Source organism: Canis aureus, chromosome 31, assembly GCF_053574225.1.
Source record: "Canis aureus isolate CA01 chromosome 31, VMU_Caureus_v.1.0, whole genome shotgun sequence".
NCBI lineage: Eukaryota > Metazoa > Chordata > Mammalia > Carnivora > Canidae > Canis > Canis aureus.
In genome coordinates, this window is record NC_135641.1 from 16,119,246 (window position 1) to 16,138,893 (window position 19,648).

Sequence of the window (19,648 nt, forward strand, 5' to 3'; positions counted from 1 at the left end):
TCAGCCTGGTGTGTTGATGGCCCAAAGTTATCCCTGTAACACTTCTTTTAAGAGAAGTTATTTATCAGAGCATGGACAGAAGTGACTCTTAGGAAAGCCAAGTGAAAGAAACAAATTTACAAATCATCTAGAAGAACTTAATAGAATGGGGCTTACACCCAGGAAAGACAGCCCAATGGGAGAGGGCTCCCACCCAGAGAAGACAGCCCGAGGGGAGTAAGCTCACACCCAGGGAAGACAGCCTGACTGGAGTAAGCTCACACCCAGAGAAGACAGCCTGATGGTAGAGGGCTCACACCCAGACCCAGCCCCAGCCCCAGACAGCCCGATGGGAGTGGGCTCCAACCCAGAGAAGACAGCCCGATGGGAGCGGGCTCCAACCCAGAGAAGACAGCCTGATGGGAGCAGACTCACACCTAGGGAAGACAGCCCGATGGGAGTGGGCTCACACCCAGGGAAGACAGCCTGACTGGAGTAAGCTCACACCCAGAGAAGACAGCCTGATGGTAGAGGGCTCACACCCAGCCCCAGACAGCCCGATGGGAGCAGGCTCCCACCCAGAGAAGACAGCCTGATGGGAGCGGGCTCACACCTAGGGAAGATAGCCCGATGGGAGTGGACTCACACCCAGGGAAGACAGCCTGACTGGAGTAAGCTCACACCCAGAGAAGACAGCCTGATGGTAGAGGGCTCACACCCAGCCCCAGACAGCCCGATGGGAGCAGGCTCCCACCCAGAGAAGACAGCCTGATGGGAGCGGGCTCACACCTAGGGAAGATAGCCCGATGGGAGTGGACTCACACCCAGGGAAGACAGCCTGACTGGAGTAAGCTCACACCCAGAGAAGACAGCCTGATGGTAGAGGGCTCACACCCAGCCCCAGACAGCCCGATGGGAGCAGGCTCCCACCCAGAGAAGACAGCCTGATGGGAGCGGGCTCACACCTAGGGAAGATAGCCCGATGGGAGTGGACTCACACCCAGGGAAGATAGCCCAATGGGAGTGGACTCACACCCAGGGAAGACAGCCCGATGAGAGCGGGCTCACACCCAGAGAAGACAGCCTGACGGGAGAGGGCTCCCAGCCAGGGAAGACAGCCTGACAGGAGAGGGCTCACACCCAGGGAAGACAGCCCAACGGGAGAGGGCTCACAGATGGTGAAGACTGTCCTCCCAAGCTATGTCGGGGAGTGCAGTCTCATTGGACAGTAGCTCTCCAGCAGTGACCCAGGTCTCCCTTAAAATACCAGAGATGGCTCCTTTAGGTTTATTTTTAAGGTAGCCACATGTTAGCTGTTATATCCTAGTATCTTCGAACAACAAACAGGTGTGGAAGCTTTGCAAGTGGTGGGGAGTGAGTGTTGGGGAACGCAGCATTGTTTCCATAATGACGCAGAGCAGGAATTGACACTGTAGAGGTGCAGGAGGGCAGCAGGTGCCACAGAGGAAAGGGAACACGCTGGCGTGGGTCTGCCTCCCCATCTAGCGTGCAGTCCATGGCAGTCGTGAGCCCTTGGTGTCCTGTGTCGGTTGCTGGGACCTGTCCCCAAGAACCCACAGCCTTTGTGTGGTGTCGGTTTGGTCTCCACAGGGCAGCCCTCCTGAGTTCCCCCCATGATCGTGGGTGTGGCAGTGTGGACTGGACATGCTGTGGTCCTGCCTGCTGCTCAGATGTGGACGCAGCAGAGTGGACCTGTCCTGCCTGTGGGTGTGGGGCCCCAATGCTGCCGTAGCTCCTGTGAGTTCAGCTGGTGTTAACTACTCGCTCAGTGACATCTTTTGTCTTCTGCTTCGTGTCTATCTGTCTCCTGCAGGCTGGGGACTCGCTGGGCGACGGCAGCTCTGTTCTGGACTTCATGGCGATGAAGTCCTACTCTGACGCCTCTCTGGATATCTCCATGCTTGGCTCTCTGGGTAGGTTGTGCTGGGCATGCTCGTGTCATTGGGCTCCTTGGAAGAGGCGGACTCTGCTCTTGGCCCTGGTGCAGCAGTAGCCTGCAGGGCAGCCCCTGGGGGTCTGGACTGATACACTGAGGCATGTCCTTGCTTCCAGGAGTGTGGCCACCATCCTTGGGACCCCCTCCAGGGGTCCTTTGAGCAGTCTTGCCCCAGTCTCCTTTCTGCCATCGTGCTCCAAGTGCAGGATTGCTGTGCAGTTCACACAGGGATGAGCTGCCGGCCTCAGCCTGCCATCGCTGCATTGGTGTGTGTACATGTACCCACGTGGCCGTGCCCCTGTGGACAGCTGACCCCTGCCCTGCCACACACAACATCCTCTGCTCTGCACAGCACTCGGTTTCGGGGTCTCCTTGACTACCTGGCTTCCTGCTGACCAATGGCTCTCATGGTGTTCTTTCTCTACTTTGGACACACTGGAGCCTTACCTCGGGGTTTCTCTCCTGAGAGCGCCCTCCCCTACCTCGTCCACCCAAACCCCCATCGCGCATGGTGGTGTCTGGAGACGTCTTTGGCCGTCACACTTGGAGATGTGCTTCTGGCATTGAGGGGGAGGCCACACATGCTGCTGAACACTCACTCTGAGGCGCAGGGAGCAGCCCCCCAGGAACAACCCAGCCCCAGGGGTCACTGCTGCTGAGGTTCACAAACCTTGGCTATGTCAGAAGTGGGTTTCAACTGACCTTCAGATGACATGAGACTGGGTCTTGCATCTCTGCCTTAGGGTGGGGTGTCTTTAGTGTAGTGTGTGTAGTGCAGTAACCCCATCCAGTTTGGGTCTACCATCTTGCTCCTGGTTATTCTCCCAGTTGTTTGGAGGTCCCCACGCTGACCACCAGGTTTGAGGGTTCCCTGGGCCTCCTGGCTCTGGTCCACTATAGCACAGGGGTACGTGCCAGGATGCACAGAGGGAATGGGGACATAGGCGGGGTCTGCGGGAGACCAGGTGGTACGTCTGCAGATCGCAGGCTCCAGGAAGAACAGCAAGTGTTGACTGGAAACCACATCGACGGTGTGGTCAGTTGATGTGCAGGGACCCCTGTGTCTTGGGGTGGTGGGGACCGTCAGCAGCCAGGGGCCATCCGAGCTTTTGAGGCCAGTGGTCTGAGGCTGCAGTGGTAACGCTCTGCCAGCCGTTCTTTCTCGAACTCTGCTGACGATTTTCTCATCTGTGCTGGTTTTGGTAGTTTGGCTATAACGTGCTTCCACATGCCTTTGTTAGCTTGACCATTCCTGTTTGGTTCGGTTGGGTGACCTTGGGGCTTTGTCGACTTCATCACCCCTGGCAAGCTGGGTCCCCAGTTCTGCCATTTATTGCCTAGTTCCTTCTGTGCTTTGTGTCTGGCTGTCCAGCCACCACGGCTGACCCGCTGTTGCCATTCTCGGGGTAGGGTGGGGGGCTTGTTACAGACACCTCTCTCCCCCTGCCCACCTTTATCCTCTGCCTTTGAGGGACAAGTGCCCAGTCAGTGATCAGTGTCTGTCTTGTTCATACCCTTTCCTGCTCTCCTGCCTGGTGGTGGCTCCCCACAGGTCACCCTGCAGCTCTGCCATCAGACGTGTTGGGTCTTTTTCTGACAGGCCGTGAGTGATGTGTAACCTTCAGACCCTGCCCAGGTTTTGTTTTGCAGTGTTCTTGGGGTAGCCCCAAGGCACATTTAGTGTAGGGGGGCCTTGGTCCCACCATTGGGCTATATCCTTTTGCAGACATAGGCCACAGGTGTTGCAGACGTGTGTGAGCTCTTGAATTTCCGGGGGTTGTAACCTCCCCATGCACACACAGGTCCCCTTCCCGCCAGACCTGGGAGGTGTTTAGGCAGCCCATCTTCACCTGCTCTTAGACTGCCCGTGGCTCTGGGTCCCCACCCGGCTCTGGCCTGTGGCCTATTCTGGCATTTTCAGGCCTCTAGTACACACTGTCCTGCATCCTGTTCGTTTATGTGGGGGGGTGGGGGGTTCAGCGGGGCGTGGGTTATAGCTGTGTGTGTGAGATGGCCCAGATTGGACGTGGCACCTGGTTCTCGTCTACTCTGGCGATCTTGCCCTGCCCTCCAGGTTTCCCTGTGCTCCCCCAGCTTCGTGCACATTGGTTGTCATCCTGAGCGTGCATAGAAGTGAGAGAGAGCACATGGTTACAGGCCACAGGTGCTGGCGTGCAGTGCTAGCCAAGGCTGCTGGCAGCCCCGCATCCAGTCGTCCTGTGTTTGCACAGGGAAAGTGAAGAAGGAGCTGGATGCTGACGACGGCCACCTGAACTTGGATGAGACAGCAAAGCTCCTGCAGGACCTGCACGAGGCACAGGCAGAGCGTGGGGGCTCCCGGCCGTCCTCCAACCTCAGCTCCCTGTCCAACACCTCCCCCTCTGACAGGGACCAGCACCACCTGGGTAAGGGAGCCCTAGGCCCCAGCGTCTGTCTCAGCCCACAGGCGTTGCGCATCATCTGGGAAGAGGGCAGCCGAGCCGCTGGTGGGCGGGGCCGAAGATCCTGGTACTTGGGTGCTCACACGGGCTGCGGGTCAAGCCCCCAGAACTCTGCAGGCCCTGCTCCCTCCGCAGGGCGTCCCTGTCTCCGGGGATTCTGAACCACGTCTCCCTCGTCAGGCAGTACACAGGGTCAGTGTTTTGAATGGAATTTACTCCGTGTTAGGTGTTGTGGTCTTGGCCGTGGGGTGCTGGTTGTCCCTGTGTCAGGAGCCCTGGCTCCTGCCACATCCCAGGGCCCTTGGACAGGGAAGCACCAGGCCCCGGACACTGACAGGCATGTTGAGTTCAACTTTGGGGACGTTGGTTTCTTCTGCTGTTCTTGTTAGTCCTAGAATAGGGTGTTGAGAAATGCTTTGTTCCTCCAGGACTCTGATGTGGGGAGAGCAGGTGGCCTTGGCCTGGGGCCTTCTCTCTTTAACGAGTAGGGTGACGGGTTGGGCAGATGCATGGATGCCACCCGGATTTCAGCTCCTCCAGGAAGGGAACCAAGTGTTGCTTCCTGGCTTCTTGAATTTGCTCAGTGAGCTCCCTGAGCTGCTGTTTCAGTTCTCAGATACGAGCACCAGCTCTGCTGAGCCCCTGTTGATGTTGGGCAGTTAGGGGGTGCTTATCAGCTTGAGGTGGGGGGTGGGAGGAGGAGGGTCCATGGCTCTGTGGCTGACCACAGTCACGAGGACACATTTCCACGGGTCTGGTGCATGGTGTGTGCGCAGACCCATCGTGTGAGCGCCCCGTCTTTCCCACACTTGCAGGAAGCCCTTCTCGCCTCAGTGTTGGGGAGCAGCCAGAGGTGACCCATGACCCGTACGAGTTTCTGCAGTCTCCGGAACCTGCAGCCTCTACGAAGAGCTAGCCTTGTAGATAGTCTTCCATTATTTTTTAATTTTTTTTATTTGCATGTACAGAGTTTTTGTCCTGAGACAAAGACTTCCATTTTGTCCCCTTTGGCTTGCGGGAAGCAGCCCTGGGGAGGTGGTGAGTTGTCTCTAGTACCATGTCGGCCACGCACGGATCCAGTGTTTGTGTGCATAGCCCCATGAACCCTGAAGAGTGGGCAGCACACAGAAGGGTGTGCGGCCACATGGGGTTGAGCCGGTGTCCGTGTCTGAGCTTTGAGCAGAATGTAAAGCCCGTCTGTGCACTGGCCTGTGCTCCCTGGGATGCGGACCTGCCCACAGCGGGACTCCTACGTGCTCTCTGCCCTGCCCACCCCCTGTGCCCCCACGTCTCCGAGGCAGGTCCTAGGGGCCCGCACCTTCCCGGCCCGGGACTGGCCCTGTGCTCCTCCTCCTGTGCCGGGCGAGGCCTGCCTTCTGCTGGAAGACCACACTGCCTCCTGGCCACGGCCACGTGCTGTGTCCATAGACCTTTTTATTCTGGATGTGTTTACTGGATGCCTGTTTACATTTGCAAAACAGAGATCTCAATAAAATACACAGAGTGATTGCGTATAATTATTCGTAGCACCATGGGTGTCTGCTACTGAGGGACTTCTCAGCAAAAAGCTTTGTCATGAAAGGTTGCCGGTGTCCACTCATGACACTCACCATCTCCCCTCCCTCTGCCCATGTCTCTCCTGCAACAATATCCAACTTGACCACCCTGCACATTTGCTTGTGTTCCTTTTTTGAAAACAAAGTTGAGGGCTCTGTTACATCCCAGGGCGAGTCAGTCCTGGGAGAGAGAGTGTGCATGACTGAGGCAGTGGGTGGCGCCATGCGCCCCAGCCCCCGAGCGCCCCTGGATGCACAGGGCCCCTCACAAACATGAGGTAAAGGGAGCACAAGCGAGGTGTCAGGAAGCAGCTGTGGCAGAGTGCCAGTGAAGGAACGAGCCGCTGGAGGGTGAACCGTGGTCAGCTGCCAGCCTGCCACCACAAGGTCAGGAGGGTGCGGGTCTGCGGGTGGGCTCTGCCTTCCCCAGGGCTCCGAAGGTGAGGTTCTGGGCAGGTTTGGCCCTGGGTTCAGAGGCTGGAGTTGCCTTGCTGAGCCCTTTCCTCTCCCTGGCCCCCAGCTGGGGTTCACGACTGTGCCTCTGGGACATGGCCCTGGTGTAGGTTTTTGTGAGACCTACTGAGACAGTAGGAGGCCACAGAGCCCCATCCCCCCATGAAGGGACCAGCCCCCCCCCCCCCCCCGAGGGCCTCATCACATGTGCCTGCGCTGCAGATGGGCAGATCGGGCAGGGCGACCTGGGGATTCCTGCCGTCTGGGCATGGCCCCTGGGGAGCCACAGGCTGCTACTCAGAAGGCCACATGCCCCACAGGAGGGAAGACTGGGATAGGAGGGCCCACTGAGCCATCTTTTTATTTCAGTAAAATTCATGTGACGTTAAATTAACCACTGACCACTTTAAAATATGCAATTGAGCGTCATCTGGTACATTCACAATGTTGTGTGCAACCACTACTATTGAATTCTGGAATATTTCCATCACCCCAAAAGGAAACCCCATCCCCATTAGCGGCCACTCTCATCCCCTCCTGGAGCCCCTGGCAACTGGTCCACTTTGGCATCCATGAATTTTCCTGTTCTGAGCATCTCGTCTTAGTGGAATCTGCGCTACATGGCCTTTTGTGCCTGGCTTCCTTTCCTTAGCACAGTGTTTTCAAAGTTCTTTCATGTAGGGTATGTCAGCATGGGCCCAGGGATGCCCTGTCCTTGCCATGGACCCTGCCAGGGCTCAGGCTGCTGCTGGCGGTGTCACAGCCATGAAGGGGGAACCTGGGGCTTGGGTTGCCTCCCTGGGCCCTCTGCTTGAGGAGCCTGGCAGGCTCCTGGTCAGTGCCTTCAGCAAAAAGCTTTGTCATGAAAGGTTGCCGGTGTCCACTCGTGACACTCACCATCTCCCCTCCCTCTGCCCATGTCTCTCCTGCAACAATATCCAACTTGACCACCCTGCACATTTGCTTGTGTTCCTTTTTTGAAAACAAAGTTGAGGGCTCTGTTACATCCCAGGGCGAGTCACCTGAGGGTTTGCTGAGGTGCAGGGCACTGGGTCTAGAGGTCACAGGCCCCAGGAAAACCCCTGGGGAGGGCCTGGCAGCCTGCACACAGGTGTATCTGGAGAAGCATGTTCCGTGCAAGAGGCAGAGATGTTGCTCATCTTAATTTACTGGAAAGCACTTTTAGGCCCTGTACAGACTGCACTTTCCAGCAGCTAGAGCGATGCATCACTGCAGATAGGAGCCGTGGCCTTGCTGCTGACACTTGCATGCTCTGCCAGAGACAGGCCTTCCAGAAATGAGTGTGCATGGAATGACCACACTCGAGGGTGCCCTGCCCTCATGTCCAGTTCCCAGCAACCAGTTCAGTTACTCCTGACACCTCCCACCGTCCACAGTCCCTCCTGTGCTGTTGGCCAGATGCTCGGGGTTCTGAGACCCAGGTGTCTGGTGGTGCACTGGCCTGGCCTGGGAGCAGTATGGATAGTGGTGGCCGGCAGGCCCAGCTGCATGGGTCTCTGGTTCCTCCCTTGCAGGGACCTGGTGGTCTGCCCATGGGCAGGTGCTGTATGCAGGGCCCACAGGGGGCGGCCACTCTCCCCACTGCCAGCAGCCTGGCCTCCAGCCCCCTCACCCCCTAGGCCCCTCTCATCTCGGGCCCTGTTTCCTGCCCATCATGGTCACACAAGGTGGCCAGGATCAGCGTCCCTCTCATCCGCATGTGTACTCTGCTCCTTGGGAAATGTTGGACCAGAGGGACACAAGTGTAAAGATGCAGAAGCCCGAGTGAACACAGACTGGGTGGAGGGGGACTGACCCAGCCCAGAAGTAGGCCTCAGCACCAGCCGCGTGGCCCAGCTCCCTGCCCAGAGGAGAAGTCCCCAGGCACCCCAGCAGGGCTCTCATGGCCGCCCTGGCCCTGCCCACTGGCTTCTCTTCCATCTTGGGCCTGGCCCTGCTGTCTGGTGAGAAGAAAAACCCCAACCACCATGGTTGCCGGGCAGCAGGGCCACACACTGCCTGTGGGAAGCCGCTCAGCACTCCTGGCTTAGGTGGCTTTCCCCAGGAAGTGTGTGATGCTGGGGTCTATAGAGCCTCTGCTGTTCCCCCACCAGGGAAGGGTCAGAGAAGGCTGTGGGGGGGGGGGTCCTTGGACCCAAATGGGCACTGGAAATGTCCTGTTCTTGATGATTGAGACCCTGAGGAAAGAGGCAGGGGAGGGGACGTCTGTGCTGAGCCATCGTTGGGAGGGACCCCTTCCTGGCACATGGTGTCCATGTGCCCTTCGCCCCCCCCCCCATGTTGGCCCTTCTGTGGCTCCTGAGGGGGTAGACTGGGAACAGTGGTGTCCGATCCGACCTGGACAGAGCATGTGAGTTTGGGCCCCTAGAGAAGACTTAGCCACCAGGTCAGACGTCACAAGGAGCCTTGGGATCAAGGCCCCTGCCACTGAAAGAAGAGGTGGCAGGAGCCTTCTGCTGGTTCACTGAGGGGCTGCCGTGAGAGGTGCTGTAGTCAGAACTCGGGACCAAGTAGAAGGCCTCCCGCCTGCGGGTGCTGCCTGCCAGCACGCTCTGTTGGGGGCCCCTATGCCGTCTCTGCACCCCGCCCCTCCCCCAGCAGGCAGTGGGGGCTCCAGGGAGGGGGGCAGCCCTGGCTTTATGAGGCACCTCCCCGGGTTCCATTGCTGCCGTGGCAACCAGGGGTCCTTAGCTGGGTCTGGGCCAAGCGAGAGGCCCGTGCTCTTCTGTCCAGCCTGGACCGCTGATCGGGGGCTCGCAGAGTGGGTTCTGGCTCCCGGGGTGGGGGGGGTAGGTGCCTCGAGCTTCTGTTCTGACTGCGGAACGTAAGCAGGTGTAAGCTCTGCACGTCCCAGGTGGGATAGAGAGCAAAGCAACCACTGAGAAGCGGGCAGGACCGTGTTAGGTGATGAGTCCAGAAGGTCACATCTGCACAGGTTGTAGTGTCATAAATACGTAGGCAGGGTGCCCAGGATGCCCTGTGCTGGGGAGCACGGTGTGACAGGGTCTGCACCTGGGGATGGGGACACAGGAGATATAGGAAGAGCAGTTTCAGCCTCCTGCCCCCATCTACAGTGGGGGGACCAGCACAGTGGCACCTACACGAAGCTCCTGCAAGTCTGCCTTGCTCGTGTTGGGGACGTGGAGGTGACAGTAGTCTTGTGGGAGCATCGCACACCAGGACACAGGCTAGAACCCTTAGGGAGGACAAAACACAAATGTTAGGAACCAAATGGGCTAAAATGGGCCCCAGGCCTAGCAAGGCTCATTTCCCAAGCCCACTACCAGGTCTACCCAGTGGGGTGTCATGCTTCCCCCTTCCCACAGGCGGGGTCCAGACTATCAGTTTCAGCATTTACAGGAGTAGATTTGGCGGGTGTCAGGGAGGTTGTCCAGAGACAGTGACACCACGACAGGCGCAAGATCAAGATCTTGGCTGTTGGCGGGGATGGGGCGCGCGGTTCCAGGCCAAGGAAATAGGCTGAGAAAGAGGAGGAAGAGAAATGGGTCCAGAAACCCTGTGTGTCTGTGGTGTGCATTTGTGGTGCATGTGTTGTGTGTTTGGGATGTTTCTGTGGTTTGCATACAGTGTGTTGTGTGTATGGTGTGCATGTGATGCGTGTGTGGCGTATGCATGTTCAGGGAGGGTGGTGTCCTCTCGGGTGTCTTGTCTGCACGTGGAGCCCACGTTAACTGTGCCCTTCGCACCCCAGGAGACAGGATGTCCCACATTTGTTGCGAGCCTAGGGTTCATTTGCAAGTTTTGAACTGGTGTGATCCCCATGAGCTAAGTAAGGATCAGAGCAGAGGAGATGCTCTGCCCCTTTTGCACACACGTCAGACGAGTTGAGGAGAGCGTGTGTTTTTTTCATGCACAGAGGTGTGTGTGAGCGAAGTGCCCGCCATGGGAGGGGACCCTTGCCCGCCAGAGCCCACGCAGCTGCGAAGCCCTGGGGACTGACTACAGCCACGCCTGCCCCGCCTGCTCCTGGGAATCGAGGGTGAGTGTGCGCCTCCTGTGGCGCTCCAACCGCGGCCCGCTTCTGTCCAGGCGTGACCCCTGCAACCCTGGGCTGCACTTGCCCCTGTGCGTTTCCCTCGGTGCCTCCCGAGGTCTCGGGGCCTCCTCCAGGTCTGATGTGGGAGCTTCCCGGAGCCCTTGGAGGAGCAGGGACTTGGTGTCCCTCCAGACCTCATGCTTGGCCACTGCACACTCGTGACACTTGGGCAGAGTCTGTTGAGGTTCAAACCGCTCTCAGAACCTGAAGAATCACTCTTTTAAATTTTACACATTGCAATACCAGTTGCAGCTTTGGGGCTTCCACACTTGGTCATGGTGACATTTCCATCCTGGGGAGCCCTTAGGACAGGGTGCCAGTGCGGGCAGCCCTGGGCTGACCCACATCCTCGCGTTTGCTCCTTCTGCAGGATGAGTGGTGTCTCTACCTCTGTTCTCATGTCACTTAGAATTTCTTCTGTCAGTGCCATGGCGTTGCCTTCCTGTCCCAAGGTCTGCGCGTTCTCTCGAGCTGACCTTCTCCATCACGGGGTTTGGTTCTTGGCAGTGTTCTTTCTGTTGATTGGCGCTTCTGTCTGAATGTTGCGGTTACTCAGGAATCGCACTGTCATGCAGGGTACTACCCCACTGCCCAGTGCTCTGGCCTTGCTGGCCCAGTGGGATGCCCACCATGGGCCCCTGAGGGTCCCACTGACCAGGGAAGCCCCACCTGGCCCCACAGCCCAGGAACGAGGCAGCTGGCCCATGGACAGCAGCCACCCTCTGCCCTCCTGTGGCAAAGTCTTAGGGCTCCACCTGTGGTGGCTGTGCCGTGTCGCTCACCCATCCTGACAGCCTGCTGCCTGGCCAGACGTGGCCACAGCTCCCTCCCAGCCCCTGGGCTCAACCCCAGTGACCCCAGAGCATCTGAGGCCCCAGAAGCTCCACGGTCCTCAGATCTTCGTCCTGTGGCAGGAATAGTACGACTCTCTGGGGATGTGGTATCTTGTTCTGTCCTTAAGGGAAACTTACAGGAAGATTCTCTGAGGATTTCAGGCAGGTGAAAGTGTCACATGGTCACACCAACAAGGGTCTGCTTTTCCTGCAGACTCATTGTCGGTTTCCCCAGGGATGAGGGCCTCATCCTGATGTGTCTGTCTTCCTCCTGCACATGATGGGGTTCCTGATGCATCAGTGCACATTTGTAAACAAAGCCCACACTCATCTCTGGAGGTGGTCGTGGCCAGGCCTGCACTGGAGTCCCTGGCGCGTACCCTCCTGGGTCCTGGGCCCTGTGGGCCTCACACCCTCCAGAGTGTTAGCACCAGTGCTTTGCTGCTGTGGCCTGGGCAAATTGCGGGATTCCCCAGGCACCCTGGAGGGCTCCACCCACCATATTCCTCAAGATGTGGGCAGCCCTGGGGTTCCCTTGCCACACAGGCCATGGGAAGCATCCATGCACACCTGTCTGCACCCCTTGCAGATGGATTTGTGCAGCAGGAGCTGGAGATGGGTCGTCCCAGAAGCCGGGGGCAAGCAGGCCTCACCCCCCCACCTGTCCCGAGTGAATGGCTGGTCGAGGCCCCTGCACTCCTTCCAGGTGGTGGCCTGGGCCACATTCCTCATCTTGGCTGTTGCCAACTTTGGCATCTTCATTCCCTTCCTGCCACATAACTGGAAGTACGTTGCCTACGGTGTATCCTTTACTGTGGGAGCAGCACCTGCTGTCCCAGGGAGGCTCCCAAGGGGCCCTCCCCAAGCTGGCTCGGGGTCAGGCCATGCCTGCTGGTTCCCCTTGCTACTCTGTCCTCACTGCTCCGTCCTCGGCTCTGAGTCATCCCCAGGTGCATCACCCTGCCCTCTGATCCCACTCCCCCTGTTCACCCCAGACAGCCACCATGGCCACAGCGCCTGATGCCCACATCTGTTCCCTGTGTGGCTCACTGGCTCTGAGTCCTAACTAAAAGCATAGGCATGTCTGCCGCTTGGCCACCCTTGGTTTGGGGAGAGCACTCTCGGTGGCCAGGGGCGGAGGGGCCCCGGGGTGGGGCCAAGGACGGGAAGGAATCACATGGCCAGAGCATCCATGCAGACACACATGGGCACAGTCCCACAGCAGCCATGCCCGTGTTCACACACACAGGTACTTCCTCGCATCCGAACAGCCCATCTGGCTCAGAGAGTGAAGGGTTTGGTCTCAGGGTCCACTCACATGTCCACAGTGGGCTGGGTCCAACTGGTTGGGTGGGGAGCCATGCCGGGGGCCAAGGCGGTGTTTTTATAACACTGATTATAATGGTGGCCCGCCTTCAGCTGTTCATCATTGTGCTTTCCTGTTTGGTCCCTCTGGTAATACAGGAGCCTGTGGTGGTTGGGGCGGACCTGGCAGAGAGAAAGCCTGCCGGCTGCTGGGACTCACAACACAGGCCATGGTGCAGGATGCGTGGAGGTGCTGTGCTCCGCCCCCAGCCGCCCAGGTGTCGCCCACCATGCCCCTCTTCACGCCTTACAGTGTGGGTGGCGGATCTCAGTTCCACCAGCGTGTCCGTGTCTGGGGGCCACAGCTGCGGACCCCACCAGTGTACCTAGGCATCCGCCATGGCCTGATGGGCATGCCCACTGCCTCCCCTGCGCCCGGTGGCCCCTGACCTGGTGGTCCCCCTGCAGGGCCCTCAGAGTGCCTGGTCCCCAGGAGCAGAGCAGGGGAACATGGGTCCTGTGTGCCCCGGGCCCAGCAGCCCCTCCTGCCATCTGGTGGTCTGACGGGGTGTGAGGCAGGGCCCAACGCACTTGTGCTTTCACTGCCGACAGGATGGGTAGGAATACCCATCTTAAAGGCAGCCTATCTTAAAATTTCTCCAGTGGTCCTCAAAACATGGGAGTAATTTACCCAGAATCTAGTCATAGTTCACACCTTGCATGTGGTGTTGGGTCTCCCACTCTGGCCCAGCGCTGTGTCCACGGGTGCCCTGGTCTGTGCACCACCCCCATAGCGGGGCCAGCCTGCAGGTAGGCCTTCCCATTGGAGCCCCCTCTGGCTGGGGCTTGTTGGGGGGGAGTCTCTGTTTGCCACTCCTCCTGTGTGCTCAGCTCACATAGAGGCTGTGCATAGGGCAAGGTGGCAGCCGCTGGAGCAGAGCAGTGGAAGCCAGCAGGTGCGGGTGGGCTCCCCTGTCTCTGCTGCCCCTCCTTGTCTGTATTCTAATGTGTGCCCCTGACTGGGGTCTGCTCACGTGCTGGGTTACAAGCCCTCATCCTCATGGTCCCTCGACTGACCAGAGCTCAGCCTGTTTGGGGGTGTTTTTGAGCTTCCCTGTGTATTTTGTTCAGGGGGCACGCTGGCACTCACCTGCTCTGGGGCCCACAGGTCGATTCCAGCTGGCTTCACGGACATCCAGGACTCAGGTTGCCCTGGGACAGCAGGCGACCCTTGGGCCTGGGGACTTCCCTCAGGCCTCACTGCCGCCTGGGCCCTGCACTCTGGCCACCGGGGGGCGCCAGTGTCCTGCCACACTTGCAGGGACCTCTGGGCCCCACAGAGAAGGGCACCTCAGGAAGACATTGCTCAGGAGGCGGGTCCATGGGTTCCTGGCTGACCCTCAGAGTCTGAGCCTCCCCCGCCATCCTGCAACGGGAAGCAGGCTGACCCCCAGCCCATAGCGTCCACTGTGCAGAGGGACCAGTGTCTGATGTGACGGGACTTAGTCCGAGGGGCTGTGGCTGTGGCCAGGGTGCAAAAGCCCCTGTTGCACTGCTATGACAGTGCTGGCGACATCCCGCTCTGATTCCAGGGGCTGGGGTGAGGCAGACGCGGGGCGGGGGGGGGGGGGGTGGCTCTGGGGGCGCCTCACCTCTTCCTGCTGAAGAACCGGAAGGACGGGAGGGCGTGTGTCCTGGGCTGGCGGGTGTCCTGGGCTGGCGCCATTGCCTGTTTACCAAACACAGATTGTTGCTAGGGGACCAGGCCTCTTCTAACTGAGAGCCAGACCTCCTACCCTGTTGCTTTCCCTCTTTGTCGTTCATGGGAACCTGAGATCCTCTTGAGATAAATGAGAGCGGGAATTTGGTGTGGTACCCACTCCGTGACACTGGGGGCTCAGCCCCTGCTCATTGATGTCCATCAATGTCCGCAGTGTGTGGCTGAGTGAATGGTCTTCTGGTCCATATTTCTGTGGGTGACCTGGGCTGTGAGGGCCCCCCTTAACCTGCCTGAGTGCTGGCTGGGCGGTGTTAGGTCAGACAAACTGCTGGGCTGTGTTCTTGCTTGGGCGGCTCCATGCCCCAGGGTGCCTCTTCATTCCTGGGGGATGGGGGACTCATCCCAGGGGCGGCCTGGCCAGGACACCTGAAGCATGGGGAGATCTAGGGAAACTGGCCACAGGCAGCTCCATGTGCCTGGCCCATCAGGCTCAGGTCACATGCCTTAGGTACCTGCACATCGAGGGTTGGAGTGCCAGCCATGCTGTCCCCACAGTCTCCCCGGTGGTCTCCTATGAGCCAAGTGTAGCCATGGGGGCAGAGGGCTTCAACCACACATCCAGGCCCAGCCTTACCTGCTGCCCACCTGTGCTCCTTCTCATGTTTCCTCCCATGCTCCCTCCGGGGCTCCCTGTTATACTCCTGCCCAGGCTCCCTCTCATGCACCCTCCCGTACTCCCTCCCAGGCTCCTTCCCAGGCTCCCTCCTGTGCTACTTCCCAGGCTCCCTCCCCAGCTCCCTCCCAGGCTCCCTCCGATTCTCCTGGCTCTGCTCCCTCCTGGACACCCTCCTGGGTCCCTCCTGACCTCCCTCTTGTGCTCTCTCGTGCTCCCTCCCAGGCTCTCTCTCATGCTCCCTCCTGTGCTCCCTCCTGGTCACCCGCCCATCCAGTCCTGTTGCAGGCAGAGAAAGGGGCTGCCCTGGGGCTGGGGCGTGGTTTCACTTCCTGCTGCATCTTATTGCCCTGGACCTGCTGCTCAGGATGCACTCCTATTGCCCCGGTAACCACACAAACAGCACCATGCGTCTGGCCAGCGCCTCAGGCTTTGGGGAGCAGGTGCAGGGGGACTGGCCTGCCAGTGTTGCGTTGTTGTCTCTTGCTGTGGTAGTGAAGCCGTGCCTGGCCCTAACCGCCCGCCTGCCGCCCCATACCCTGCATGGAGCAGGGTCTTGATGTCACTGCATCTTCTCTATGGCCCGAGGGATCTGGTCAGTTCCTTCCCCCTGCAGGTCTCCCGAGGTGTGGCTCAGCCGCGTCATCTGCCCCTGGCCTGGGTGCCAGCCTTCCCGTCTGACTGTCTTGGCCCTCAGCTCATTCTTGCCTGCCCTCTGTACAGCCAGGTCTCCCCAGCAGGGCTGGCTCCCCAGCCTCTGAGCCCACATCCTAGGTCTGCACTGTCCCTGGAGGCGAGAGGACGAGGGACCATAATCAGCTCTGGCCAGAAACAGCCTCTCCCTCAGGCTTTTGGCGCATCATGGACATTTCTTACGAGGAGCTCATGGAGGGAGGGGCACGCCTGCCAACTCCAGGCCAGGCCAAGGCTGAGTGTTGTTGCGAAGTGCGCAGCAGACCCCGGATCACAACAGTGACAGAGCCGAGAGGGACCCCAAGGGGGGCTTCCCACAGCCCCTGCTCAGGAACCCCACCCCATAAAACCACTGCAGAGTCCTGAGCACCCGGCTGCTCATTTCCCCGCCACACCCTGGAGCCCTCCAGGGAAGCGGGGCAGGGCTGACAGGGAGGCGGCCTCCACCTCCTCTGTTTGGTTTCCATGGGGACGGCATGTTGGTCCTGAGGTGGAGGAGGAGGAGAGGGTGCAATCCCCGGGCCTGGTTTTACCCTGGGTGCTGCGGAGGGAGTGGGTGCTGGAAAGCTGGAGGGGCCAGGGGCAGGGAGACATGAGGGCAGATGGAGGCAGACCGGGTGCCTCACACAACGCCCTCCCTCCCCTTCACTTCTTGATGATATGCCTGCCTCCTACCCCACATGTGCTGTGGGAGCCTCCCGAAGAGCCCCGACACCACCTTCAGCACCCGGCATGGCACACACCCCTCACGGCACTCTTGGGCTGTCAGCAGGCACCTCCGCGGCCCCCTTCCAATGGGAGAGCCTGTCTCCTGTGTGGGGCTCCCTTGGTGCCAGGCTCACAGCTCCCATGGCACTGACCGGCGGCCACCTTGAGTGGGCACCTTCGCTGTGTTGTTCCTTGACACTCCCTCCTCAGGTGACTGGTGGGCTCTTCTTTCTCCACTTCCTGGTCCACTTGATTACAGTTTCCATCGACCCAGCTGAAGCTAACGTCCGTCTCAAGAACTACTCTGAGCCTATGCCAACCTTTGACCAGTCCAAACACACACATGTGATCCAGAACCAGTACTGCCACCTGTGTGAGCTCACCCTGTGAGTGCCCTGGGTGTGGAGGCAGGCGGCATTGGGCGGGGGGAGCTGATCCTTCTGTGGCCTGCCACCCTGGGGGACCACACAGGGGTGGGGCTGCCCAGGGCCACCCTGTGTCCAGGCGGCTGACCAGCGCCACTGTCCTCAGACATACAGGGCTCCTCCCCAGTCTAGCCACCCCCATCAGACCTCTACCCAGGCTGGTCGAGGCCCTGGGGTCTCCACCCAGTGGGCAGCCTGGAAGGGAGGCCACAGCTCAGGGTGGATCTGAGGCCTAGCACCATGTGGATGCCCCAGGTGGGCAGGGCTCTGACCCAGCTTCCTCCTGCAGGTGCTGCCACAGACCCCCTCCTGATCTGAATTCTTCCTTTCAGGAGCGAGAAAGCCAAACACTGTAGCGCCTGCAACAAGTGCATCTCTGGCTTTGACCACCACTGCAAATGGCTGAACAACTGTGTGGGCAGCAGGAATTACTGGTGAGGGGCTGGGGGGCTGATGGGGGTCTTGGGGAGTGGGTAGGGGGGAGACCCAGGTGTGGCGGAAGGGTGAAGAGGTGGGGGACCTCCTGGGTGAGGGTGGGGGCCCCAGGCAGTTGGGGGGTCACGTCCTATCTCCAGCATGGTGGTGTTTCATGTCCCTCTGTTCTCCTGTGGCTCTGAAACCTGTGACGTTGGCAGGGGCATGGACCCAGCTGCCTGGTCATTGACCCGCTGGCCTGGGCCCAGCCTCCTCCTTCCAGTGAGGCCGTCCAAGAGTATGTGGACCGAGGCTGCTGTAGGACCAGTGTCCAGGCCCGGATGGGCTCAGATGTAGGGCCCATGAGCATCACTAGGACCCCATGTGCTGGAGCCTGGGCTCTGAGTGGCCAGGAAAGGCTGCAGCCCCTCAGCTCACACTGGCCTTCGCTGACTATACATGCCATCCTGCAGCTGATGTGCCGAGGGAAGACCATGTCAGGAGGGAGCCACTTGTTCAGGCCTGGGGAGCACTGCTGCTTTGAGCAGAAGGAAATACAGAGCTCTCATAGTTAGAAAAACCCAATCAGCATCAGGTGACAGGGGCTGCCTGGAAGTCCCCGTCCTGCTTCCTCCCTAGGAAGAGGACCCCAGGGCCAGCCAGTGTGGGGTGGCTCTCCTCTCCCCCTGGACGCACCTCCTTCAGGCCTTGCTGCCATGCGCTGGTCACCTTGAGGTCCAGTCAGCCGTTACAGGTGTGCAGCCCTGCCACTGAGGAGGACTGAGTGGACTGGGTCCCATGGCACACAGGTGGAGCTCAGAGGTCCTGACAGTGGGCCCTAGGCCCAGCAGTCAGAGGGAGCTCCCAGCGGGGACGAGAAGACCCTGGACCATGGAGGAGCCCTGGAGCCCCCCTGGCATCTGCTGGGCAGGGTCGGCAGGAAGGAACAGGTGCCTGACATACAGCGTAGGGGGTACTCAGAATGAGCACAGGGCCACCGTCCCTGCACATCTGCCCAGATTCCTGTCCCTGCAATCATCCAGCAGAGAAAGCAAGAGGGAGTGACTGCATTTACAAGACAATTTGTCAAAAAAAAAAGTGATCAAAGCATAGTAAGCCCTGAGAGAAGCCAGGTCTTCACAGAGAAAGTGCTAGATGAGGTGCTGAGGTGCCACAGACCCAGGGGTCAGAGAGGGAGGCAATGTTTCATGTCCTGAATGTTGGCTGGACAGGCTTGGTGCCCTGCCTATTGGAAGGGCCTGTCAGGGCAGGACAGGACAGCTGAGGGGCTTCCAATGCCTAGAGGGGCTCTCTGGAAACCAAAGCCAGCTACAGGGCCAGGCTTGAGGACACAGGGCACTGGGCCTGTGCAGGACCATGCAGGAGACATACCTGGGGAACCAGGGATAGCCCTCAAGACAGCTACTCTCTGGGACCCTAGGGCCCCACTCCACAGCCACCTGACCCTGCAGGAATGTGCACATTTTAGCTCTCCACCTAAAGACATATGTAAAGAACCCTCAAGAAGTTCTGGAAAAGGGATGCCTGGGTGGCTCAGCAGTTAAGCGCGTCTGCCTTTGGCTCAGGGCCTGATCCTGGAGACCCGGGGTCGAGTCCCACATCGGGCTCCCTGCATGGGGCCTGCTTCTACCTCTGCCTGCGTCTCTGCCTCTCTCTCTCCGTCTCTCATGAATAAATAAATAAAATCTTTTTAAAAAAGTTCTGAAAAAGATAATGGAATCCGCTAAATTTCAGATGAAGAGACAATACTGGGATTGAAAATGTTAAAGGAGTAGTTCCCTTCCCTGTCCCAAGAGCAGAAAGCCCAGGGGAAGACGTTGCAGTGGGAGCATATTCCAAGAACTGCTACCCACAGCTTATTTTCTGGATGGATCAGTTATTCTCTGGGTCTCTGAGTACATGCAGGGGGGCAGGACTGATTCTGGTCTAATGTCGAAGCACAGGACGTCATCGTGCACAGCAGTGTGCGCAGCCCCAGGGAGGGTGTGTGGAGATGGCCACCTGTGAGCTGCACAGGGCCAGGTCTCTGTTACAGCACACCCCTGGCCTCCCCAACCTAACCCGGCTTCGGTGCCCTGATGGAAGGCCAGCACCAGGAGCCCCCACCATGTGTCCACACCCAATTCTATTCAGTGGCAGCAGTCACGACCACAACCCGAGGCTAAGAGCCACAAGGGCTCATTTTCCACAGTTCTGTGACCGGGCGGGGGCCCCAGGTGAGCAGCAGCCGGGATGTGGGGGACTGTGCACCCTACTTGGCCCAGAGTGTCTGCGTTCCTACCTGTGGCCCAGGGTGGCTCCTCCTCACCAGCTGGAGGGGGTCAAAGGGGAACACGTTTGGAAGCCATGAGATACAGAAACCACTGGTGCCGTCAGGGTGGCCTCAAACCAG

The 19,648-nt window shown here is 59.3% G+C and overlaps 2 protein-coding genes and 1 long non-coding RNA gene across 11 annotated transcripts in view; 2 read left to right on the forward strand and 1 right to left on the reverse strand.

Annotated features, from left to right (window-relative positions):
- Nucleotides 1-10,407, forward strand: part of BRD9 (bromodomain containing 9) — a 29,615-nt gene extending 19,208 nt beyond the window's left edge. For 3 of the 5 annotated variants that reach the window (XM_077879665.1, XM_077879667.1, XM_077879668.1), the window contains exons 14-16: nt 1,814-1,913; nt 4,168-4,341; nt 5,193-5,894. In XM_077879665.1, coding sequence (XP_077735791.1) covers nt 1,814-1,913; nt 4,168-4,341; nt 5,193-5,293 — 375 coding nt within the window. In that variant the 3' untranslated portion in view covers nt 5,294-5,894. Of the gene's footprint in view, nt 1-1,813; nt 1,914-4,093; nt 4,342-5,192; nt 5,895-10,284 lie in introns of those variants that run through there. The other 2 variants (XM_077879666.1, XM_077879670.1) reach the window with 2 other exon arrangements.
- On the reverse strand, nt 5,363-10,178 carry LOC144302400 (uncharacterized). The gene is made up of 2 exons (XR_013369258.1): nt 9,509-10,178; nt 5,363-9,419 (listed from the first exon to the last, which is right to left on the reverse strand). It is a non-coding gene; the product is annotated as an uncharacterized LOC144302400 (long non-coding RNA).
- A 1,479-nt stretch (nt 10,408-11,886) lies between the features above and the next one.
- LOC144302397 (palmitoyltransferase ZDHHC11-like) overlaps nt 11,887-19,648 on the forward strand; it is a 43,603-nt gene continuing 35,841 nt past the window's right edge. For all 5 annotated transcript variants that reach the window (XM_077879675.1, XM_077879672.1, XM_077879673.1 and 2 more), the window contains exons 1-3: nt 11,887-12,099; nt 16,607-16,782; nt 17,154-17,255. In XM_077879675.1, coding sequence (XP_077735801.1) covers nt 11,887-12,099; nt 16,607-16,782; nt 17,154-17,255 — 491 coding nt within the window. The remainder of the gene's footprint in view (nt 12,100-16,606; nt 16,783-17,153; nt 17,256-19,648) is intronic.